Here is a 9,876-nt window from a genome sequence, read left to right on the forward strand (position 1 = left end):
TACTGGCCAGCAGAGCTCTAATGTTTAGTTTTCATTCTTGGCAGTAGGACTATTTTTTTTTTTTTTTAAGGGTAACTGCAGAATTCCTAGCTCAGCACAGGTGCGTTCAGTCCTTTATGTCCTCAACCTTTCACAAGTAATGGAGCACTTTAACTCAATGCCGAAAAAGAATAATGTGCATTCTTAACTTTGAAATTCTTGTTCTATATCCTTTTTTATATAATAGCTCTGAGACATAATTTGTATACAATAAAATTCAGCCGGAGTGTATGATTTAGTGGTTTTTAGTGTAGTCACAGAGATATGCAGCCATCCCCAGAACAAGAAACCACACACGCATTGCAGTCACATTCCCTGCCCACAGCCCTAGGTGCCCACTCGTCTGCTGTCTGTCTCTGTGGCTTTGGTCTCCTCTGAAAATTTCATTTGAACGAAATGAAGAGCCTTTTGTGTTCGGTTTTCTCCACTTAGCATATTTTTGAGGTTCATACTCCTCGTGGCCAGTATCGGCGCTTCATTTATTTATATTGTTGAATAACATTCCCGTGTGTGGCTATACCACATTTTATTTATACATTTTTTTTTTAATCCATTAATAACACATTTTATCCACGAAGTAGTCACTTTTTGGCTATTACGCCTAATGCTGCTAGGCGGGTTCATGTGCACGTTTTTGCGTGGACGTGCATTTTGACTCTCTCGAGTGGACATCTACGAGTGGGATCGTGAGGTCACGTGATAGCCGTGTGCCTTTTTGAGAAAGTGCTGGATTGTTTCCCAAAGCAGCTGTGTGATTCCGTTTCCTGCAGCAGGGTGGGAAGGTTCTAAATTCTCCGCATCCCTGTCAACACGTCCCATGACGTCTTTGTCATCACAGTCATCCTGGCCATGGCGAGCTGGCATCTCACTGTGGCTTTTATTTGTGTTTTCCCGATGGCTAATGATCAGCATCTTTTCGTGCGCTTATCGGCCATCTGTATCTCTTCCTCGAAGAAATGTTTGTTCGGATCTTCCGCCCACTTTAAATTGGGTCATTTGTTGTTTAATGATTGAATTATAAAAGTTCTTTTCATATTCTGGGTACGAGTTCTTCCTTTGCAAATAGTCGTTCCCATTCTGTGGGTTATCTTTTCATTTTTGATGCTGTCCTTTGATGCACATAAGCTTTAAATTATCATAAAATGCAATTTATCTCTTTTTGTTGTTGCTGTCTGTGCTTTTGGTATTATATCTGAGCAACCATTGCCTAGTTCAAGGTCACGAAGATTTGTGGCTATGTTTTCTTCTAAGGGTTTAATGGTTCTAGCTCCGACAGATAGTCGTTTGACTCGTTTTGACTTAATTTCCACATACAGCATGAGGTAGGGGTCCAAATTCATTCTCCTGCATGTGGGTATCCAGTTGTCTGGGCACCACGTGTTGAAAAGACTGCTCATTTCCTGGTAAGTGGTTGTCGAAAATCACTTGACTAGAAACATGTGGTTTTATTTCTGGACTCTCGATTCCGTTCCGCCGGTCGACATGCCCGCCTGACGCCGGTGCCGCACGGTCACGATTACCGTAGCTGTGTAGCGAGTTTTGAAATTGGGAGGTGTGAGTCCTCTAGCTTTGTTCTTTCTCAAGATCGTTTTGATTATCTGGGTCCCTTGAATTTCCATGTGAATTTCGGGACGAGCTTGTCAGTCTCTATCGAAAAGCCAGCGGGCATGTGGGTGTGCGCGTGGAGCGGGCTGCCACTTCCTCATGAAAATCGAAGCCATGGGTCCACCCTCCCCAAGCGTCAGAGTCCCCGGCCTGGGCATCCGTGCGTTTTAAGGAGGCGCAGGGCGGGAGGACAGTTGGGTGGCCCTGTGCGGAACAGCGGAGGACTTGCCGGTCCTCGCCCAGCCCCTGAGTGCCTGTTGCTCTCACTTAGTCCTCACTGGCTCCGATCGGATAGGTACTGTCTTATCCTCTTCTCACAGGGGAAGGCTCTGAGGCACAGAGAGGTTCAGTAACTTGCCCGGGACCACACAGCCGGGCGGACAAAGCACAGTGGTGTACGAGGGGTGGAGAAGGGGACCCGTGTTACCACCTGGAGTCAGCCTGGGAAACTCAGGGGTACCTGGAGCGCACGCCAACCACAGCTGCGGGGCGCTGAGGAAGTACCTAGCTTCCACGTCATTGCCCAGGTCAGGAAACTGAAGCCCAGAGAGGCAAAGTGCCTTGCGCGGGGTCACACGTGGTTCCTGCTGACCCGACGTTGGACATCGAGCCGCATCTCACTCCCCTGCAGGGCCAGGCGGTGGTGGCCCAGGGGGCACCATGACCCAGAGCCCAGGGAATGCCTCACTCATTAGGACAAGCCCACAGGGCCGGGTCTCAGGCGGACACGGGGCGTCCAGACCCGATCATCAGAAATCAGTGGTCTAGGTGGGGGCCCTGGGTAAATGCTCCTGACAAGTTCTGCAGGACTGGCTTCCTGGCCGTGCAAGACATGGGAGCTACAAGGGGAAAACAGGCTTTTTAGACGCATGCTAACATAACTACGGATTCCCAGCCTCAAAGGGCTTCGACAGAGGGCATCGGGGTGGCTCTGTGCTTCCTGTGGGTGTCAGTCACAAGCTTCCTCACCTGGGGAGATCCTGCCAACAGGGCGAGACCCAGCCGCCCACCTGCTTCTGTCTGTCGTCCTTCCCACCCATCACCGTGCCAGACGGAGCAAGGAGGGGACGGGGGCCGAATGTCCTAGCCCGAGGTCATATGCTGCCTGTGGCAGACCTGGAGACATTTGGATCTCTGCCCCCATGGAAACTCTGGCTTGTGGAAGGAAGACCCTTCTCCCTCGAGGACGGATGGGCGGTGCCCTCGCCGCTGGGCCACGGCCCTCCCTCCTCTCCCGAGCCTGCGTTTCAGCACCAGCTCCTGGAGAAAGCACTCTCTGAAAGAAGCTGTGCCATCGTCCCCAGAGGCGTCAGCTTATGGGTCCTACCACGTTGTGCCAACTCGCAGCTGGAATCGTCACAGGAGGCTACGTAAATGCGTTAGAACGTCATCCTTTTGTGGTTTACTTTTCATCGATAAAGAAAGGACAGAGTGGGAGGGACTTCAAATCCATCATGCGACAGGTCGCGGTGACACCTACGGTGAAAGCTGCATTTGTCCAGGGTTCGTTTGGTGCCCGCCCTGTTTTAAGCGCTTCGCGTGGGTGGGCTTGGTCAATCGGAATCGCCTTCACGGGAAATACTGTGACCATCCCCAGACTTGAGACAGACGGCGTCAGCTATGGCTGCGGTGTGACGGAAAATCAACACCAATGGCTCACTCGGAACCTTCCACTTCTAAAGAAATTTGATACTTGAAACTTCGGTCAGGTGCCTTTCTGTCGCCGATTGAGTGAGAAGGCTTCCAACCCTCTTATGATAAACGTTGTCCCTATCACGGCCCATCACGCTCCTGCTGGGTGGAAGCTGCGGCTTTTCCCAGATTTAGGAACGAGGACCCTCAGGCACAGAACCCTGAGTGCGGAAGCGTGTGGTCCCCGGCGGCCACCTGCACCCGGCCCCGCGCGGCACGCACCTGCCCGGAAATGTGTTTGGAGACGGCCATGTGGTGGCCACATTGTAAGGTATGTAACGTCGAATCACTGGATCGTACACCTGAAACTCATGTAACATCGTATGTCAACTCTACTTAAAACGAACGGCTCACCTTTTCCCTCTGGGTTCCGGCAGGAAGTTCAAAGCCTTTTGCCTCAAGAAACACCCAGCTGGGCCTAAATTTCACCTTCCTGATTTCCTTACTGCCGAGTGCCTCTATGCCCTTCTGGCCTCCTGCTTCGGTCTGGGGAGCAAAGGGGAGAGCGTCTCGTGTGGGGACTCCGGTGTGCCACACGGTGCCGGTCTTAGGACAGAGGTTTCTAAAGCAAGTCACTCCTTGAGTATACACAGGAGGAAAAGGCCACGCACGCTGCTGAAGTAAGTCAGATTTCCAGGGAAATGTGTGACCCCGTCCAGGACTCGTTAAGACTCAATTTTGGGCGCAGAGCTTTAACTCTGAGCTCTGAAAAGCCCTCGTGTCTTCAGATTCAATCATGCCTGACTCTCAGCTAATACGATTTCCAGTCCCTGATGACTCATTGTTTACTGACCACAAAATAAGGAAGCCGAAGTCGTTACAGGAAAATGAAATCACAGATCTAAACCATCCCTTTCATATTCAGAAAAGTCTATCAAAAAAGGAAAAGAAACCTAAAACACTTCAACCATTGTCAGAGATGCCACTTAGCGTGAGCTGAGGAAGAGGCCAGAGGGAAAGAAATAAACAAGTTCAGACTTTTCAGAACAAGTGACATCAGAGTTTTTCCAAATATGTGTCAAAGAACTTCCGTCTAGTACAAAGCTCTATTACAAAAAATAAAATCCGAGGTCAAATGAATCTGGAAAATGCTGTGTTCAGGAGCCTCATCTTGGAAATTCAAGGTCATGCAAACGAGCGCATGGAGGGTCTTGGCGGTTTGGCAGTGAAGACACAGGCCTACTTGGGAGGGCACAGGTGGAAACTCCCTGAGCTCGATCAGCTTAGCTTCTCCCTGGGGAAGGCACTGCATGTGTGCGTGTGTGTGTGTGTGTGTGTGTGTGTGTGTGTGCGCGCGCGCGCGCGCGCGCACGTGTGCGCGTGCGTGTGCGCACTTCCTTCTTGTCTCCTCAAATAGAGACGTTTTCTCTAAGACATTTCTGTAAGTGCCACCACGGATGTGGCTTTCCTGGCTGTGCTATTCTAACTGTGCTCGGCGGTGGCTCTGTTTTGTGACCTGGACGTCTTCTTTGGCTTCTAGTACAACGCGCCCACTAGCTGGTCACGCTTATAGGAACGTAGTCTGCTTTGTCGTGATCTGCTTGTGTTTTCCTTAAGGAAGCATCTCACTCCTTGGGGTCCTGTTTTCCCTTCGAGGGTGCACTGAGGGACCTGGGGAGGCCAGGCTCTCTCTGCCCAGCTGGCTGCTCTTCCCACCCCCATCGCCATGACAAAGCTGCACACACTCACCTGCTGCTGCCATCATGGGTCACCATGAAGAGCCGGGACTTCTCAGGAGCATCCCGAATGAACTTCGTCATCGATCCAGAGTTATCTGTCGGGTCGATGCAAACCAGAGTTAGGATCGCTGTTCGCTGATGCTCGCCCTACGTGCTGTGCTGCCTCTAACCTCAGCGTCTGTGTCCACTCTGAGTCCCCGGATGCCTAGAGCTCATCTCCCGGCCATGCAAATGGCTCTCTAGGTCTTTACTAGTAAACGGCCACTGGGCTTCCACGGCGGGAGCATCTGAGGTGAGCAGCATGATCAGATCATAAAGATTCTCTTGTCTGAACTTGAGACCAGCAACGAGTTTGGCAGACTGGCGGGCGGGGGCGAGGGGGCATGGGTGGTGTTCTCTGCAATCACGAAGGATGCCCGACCCCGCGTGGCTGGATGTACTGGATCAGAACAGCCCAGGCACTGGTGTACCAGACAGAGAGATGGGGAACACGGAGGGGTACAGACCTGACCTGGCCCAGGCAAGTCTTTGCCGAAAGACCTACCAGTGCCTTACAGGAAAAGAGAGAAAGGTTTATCTCGACCCCCAGTATTCTCCACTGGGGTTTGTTATTTATAGTTACACTTAACTTAGCTGCACTTAAGTTAAATGCATCGTGACACTTAAGTTACATACATCATTGCTACAAAGTCGCACCCAGGCCTTCCTTATTACTCTTCCCCATTATCTTTACAGAGACTCGTTTTAAGTGACTCTTAGTGTCAAATACAAATGGAAAGGGCTGGTAGAGCCTGACATACAAATGCAGCCAAGACGCGGTGGCGGGAACAATTACGGAGGCTCGGTGGGGTGCAGGAACGGTGCACGCAGCCTGTGGGGTCCGGACACATGACAGTAATTCTGACGCTATTTGGGCTGGATGCCGATTGCATTAACTTTCACATATTTGACTGAAATATATTTTCTCTTTCTCCTTATCCAATGAAGAAACAGAAGGAAAAGATCCAGGACAAGTGTGATGAGAGAAAAGAAATTTTCTAGATGATGCCTTCAAACTTTATCATACGAACTCGATTAGAGACTAAGGACTTATGGGCGACCATTCTAGAATACTCAAATGAGGATCTGACAATTTTCTGAGTAGACAAAATAAGAATGTTTAACATTTTTGTTTGTGTGGTTTTTTAAAAATCTTAATTTATCTTTATAATTCATAAAAATTTTAACAGGAAAAGAGTTTTCTTACCACCTTTATACATATCAAAATACTGTGTTGCTGTCACTTTCCCAGTCATATCTGAAAATAAAAGGAACAGTTTCTAAGAGGAAGTTCATCGGACTCAAGGTGCGTTTGTGGCTCCACAGTTCTCACAAAGGCATCTTTCTTCTCTCTTTCTAGGAAGCATGGCTGCTGTGACGACCTGGCCTGTTTAAGGGGCTGTCCTCTCCAAAAGGATGTCTTCAGTGTGGGTCAGAGAGACAAGGTTCCCTAGCTGCTCTAGAACTTTCTTCCTGTCTGCTTCTGGTGAGATGTGATCCCATACTTCCCCGGGGCACCTGTCTCTTCCCACAGAGACGCCAGAGCCCCCAGCTCAGCCCTTTCTACTTCGCACTTTGGGTTCCCTGCTGGATTATCACACGGGGCATGTTTTGTCTGGGGCTACAGCCCCGCTGTCGCTGGATTGGGCGCTCAGCTTGCTCACGGGGACACCGCCTGGAACCCCTTCTCAAACCTGCAGCGGTTCTTACTGTGGGCGCCCCCTAGTGGCAACCGCCACGGAATACTTTCATCAGACCTCAGAGGCGGCCGGACTGTGGCGTTGGAGGCCCCAGTGGTCTCTTGTCACACAGCGGCAGGAACTGGCTGCTGGTGGTGTCACCTCTGCTGGGCCGTCAGGAACCTGAGAGCAGACGTGAGGCTCAACTCCAGGACAGTCTGTGGTCCCAGGTCTGCGAAGGTGGCTTTAACCTTGCTTTCTGCCCGGTCCTCCTTCGTTTTTATTAAGTCTATTTCTGTTTGGTTTCAGTTTTTTTGTTTTTGTTTTGTAGGAACCAGAAATAATAAAGTGAAGCATTGTAAAAATGAACAAATATTTACTTTTAAAATGCATTAAAATATAAACCTAGATAGACTAGGTCGTGTGCAAAAATCATCAAAAACCCAAGGTACCTTTGAAAATCCCATCACAGAGCTGTTAGGGAGTTTGAACGAGAACATTTGATAACTTACAATTGACGATGGCAATATTTCTTCCTCTCCCAACCTTTCCAGCCCCTTCTCCTATGAGCCTGACATGTAAATAAACGTCAGTCTAAGAAGCCCTCTCTGAGGAGCGGTGAGCAGCCCTCACTGCGCTGTAAGACCTTCTCTTGGCAGAAGCACAGCCCCGTTCATTGTCACTTACCGGTCCCTCGCAGATACGCACCGGCCTGACCCGGCTCCCTCGGAGGTCACCCCCACACTCACTCCGCACACATCTGCCCCCCGAGTTTCTATAGACGCAGTCCCCAGGGGCATCTGGAAGTTGTGTTTAATCTTACAATCCAGACAAATGCTCGCGGAGAGAGAAGTCTAATAAGCGTTTAGCATGAGCTCTTCACGATCGCCTTCCACCGAATCAACCACCTCAGGAGCGTGGAGGCGGGGGGAATGCTTGCTTTGGGGGGCCACGGCCCTCCAGCACTTGGCGGGGAGTGGGGTGGGGAGGTGGGCAATTAGTTCAAAATTCGAAGTGGAAACGATGTCTAATTTGGAAATCTATACTCAGCCGAAGTAGCGATGGATGGTGAAGGGCCCAGAGACATTTGAAACAGGAAGACTCTGAAACGTCTGCCTGGCCTCCTGTTCTGTCCTCGGGACGTGACTGGAGGACGCGCTCCAGCCAAACAGGGGACGACGTGAAGGAAGCGGGAGGAACCGTGTCCTAGAAATAGGGGCTCCGACTCCAGTGACGAAGGCACGTGTCGCGGGAAGCAGCACGCCAACGACAAACGGACGCAAAGGACGAGGGCCTGAGAACCTACACAGCAGCTTCCGTCGCGAAGAACCTTGGCCTTTGTCGGGTCAAAAAGAAATAAGGAAACGGGTGGCCGCGGTGCGGCGACGCCCCTAAACCAAACGCGGTGACGGAACCGAAAGTTCAGCCTGTCCCCGAGATGCCGGCTCTGACCCGGAACGCAGCTCGGGCTTTCCTCGGGGCAGAGGGCCCTGAGGGTCGCCAGCCAGTGAGCTCGTGCCAAGGAAGCGGGTGTCTGAGCTTCTAGTGACCGATCCCGGCAGAAAACCAGGCGCTCCTCTTCCTGTGTGGTCGACCGAGCTGTGAACTCAGGGCTGAGCTCCCTGATCCGTCTGGAAGTCTCGTTCTCAAGCGGTTTGCTTCGTGCACGATGAAATATCCACATCGAGTCAAACTCTGCGTTTTCTTTTGATGCTCACAGTAGTGTACATGCTGGATTTCGACCACACCGAAAGACGGGATAGTAACTCCCTGTGGACGAGGGCGAGGAAAGGCTTCTTCCTCAGTGTTAGGGACACCCGGTCTCCCTCCCCTGTACTAATCGTAAGTCGCCCGAGCATCCTCAAGCTGGGTGTCGTGGGTTGCACTATGTCCTGGCGAAATTCTACGATGAAAGCTTGAGTGGGCCTAAGGGTGCCGGTGACCAAAGGTGCAGCCGACGGTGGAGCGTCTGTCCAGCGTCTGCATTTACACACACGTGCACACGCGTGCACACACGCGCACGCACACACATGTACACACACACTCCCGCCCTCTCTGGCCATGGCTGGCTCTTCTCGTTTTCCTTGAGCCTGAGGCATCGAGCTTCTTCCCCAGGCTGCAGGCCCTGCATCCGTCCTGCCCAGCGTCCCTGTTTCAGAGGGGCCAGCGGTCGGCGTGGACTGGGAACGTGCCCGTGAGCCCAGCTGGCCTTGGACATCCCCCTGCACCCCGCCCCCGGCCCCGCGCAGCTCCACGTCACCATCACTACCAGGTACTCTCCCTGCTCACGTCCCAGGGGAAACTCCCTTGTCTCGGTTCAAATTTAAATCCCTGAGTCCCCAGGAAAAAAATCACAAAGTGCTGTCACTTCCGAATTGCCTGGGGACGCGGCTCTGTCTCGTGGATGAGTGTGCTCCTCAGGGTGAGCACCTGTGGTACGAGGCGGACAGCGCATACGTGGACGAACAGTGCTGGCCGAGGCGATGAGCCGGCGTGGCCGCAGCTGGAGAGGGCGCTAGCTCCGCCGGCCTGTCCGGTGGGCTCGGCCTCGGGGGTCAGTGCTCTGGGCCTCATCTCACACTTCACCCTGCTCGAGCGCGGGCTGGAGGGTCAGGGCGTCCTGGGCGCGCCCCCTGCAGTCCCAGCTGAGAACGGCATGAAGTCGGCCTTGCCGCAAGGCCAGCGTGGCCGTGCCCATCCGAGCACTAAACCACGAGTCCTGTTTCCTCCGCCCGCCTCCACCCCGCAGCATCATCAACGTCAGATGGCCAGTCGGGCGGAGCTGCGGCCAGAACCCACTTCCCCATCTAGAGCCGAGCGGCGGAGCCAATGGTCTGACGCTGACCTTGGAGCACGGGTCTCTGCCCGAAACTCCGGAGGCTGTGGACGGCACTGGACAGGGGCACGTCTGGGATCAGCTCCACCAGCAGGCGCCCCGAGCACCGGGTGCTCAGGGAGACGAACGTGAAGCGAGCCGCCCTCGGGACGCCCGGGGGCAGACGAGACGGCGTGGGTGCCCGGGCTGGGTGCTGGGTGCCGGGTGCCCCCGCCCCACCGGCCTTCCTGCATGGGGCCAGCCAGCAGGATGCTCGTTAGGGAACTGCTCCCGGGTGGGGGCAGGGGCCGCGAGGAACCTCAGGGCC

General features: G+C 52.9%; 1 protein-coding gene across 1 annotated transcript in view; it reads right to left on the reverse strand.

Moving 5' to 3' along the window:
- Positions 1 to 101: 101 nt before the first annotated feature.
- Positions 102 to 9,876, reverse strand: part of FAM3B (family with sequence similarity 3 member B) — a 16,333-nt gene continuing 6,558 nt past the window's right edge. Inside the window, 6 exon segments of the mRNA XM_011372881.2 lie at positions 102 to 3,815; positions 5,018 to 5,110; positions 6,262 to 6,312; positions 7,246 to 7,304; positions 9,313 to 9,469; positions 9,579 to 9,796. Coding sequence (XP_011371183.1) covers positions 3,673 to 3,815; positions 5,018 to 5,110; positions 6,262 to 6,312; positions 7,246 to 7,304; positions 9,313 to 9,469; positions 9,579 to 9,796 — 721 coding nt within the window. The 3' untranslated portion in view covers positions 102 to 3,672.

This window comes from Pteropus vampyrus, unplaced genomic scaffold, assembly GCF_000151845.1.
Source record: "Pteropus vampyrus isolate Shadow unplaced genomic scaffold, Pvam_2.0 Scaffold214, whole genome shotgun sequence".
Lineage (NCBI taxonomy): Eukaryota > Metazoa > Chordata > Mammalia > Chiroptera > Pteropodidae > Pteropus > Pteropus vampyrus.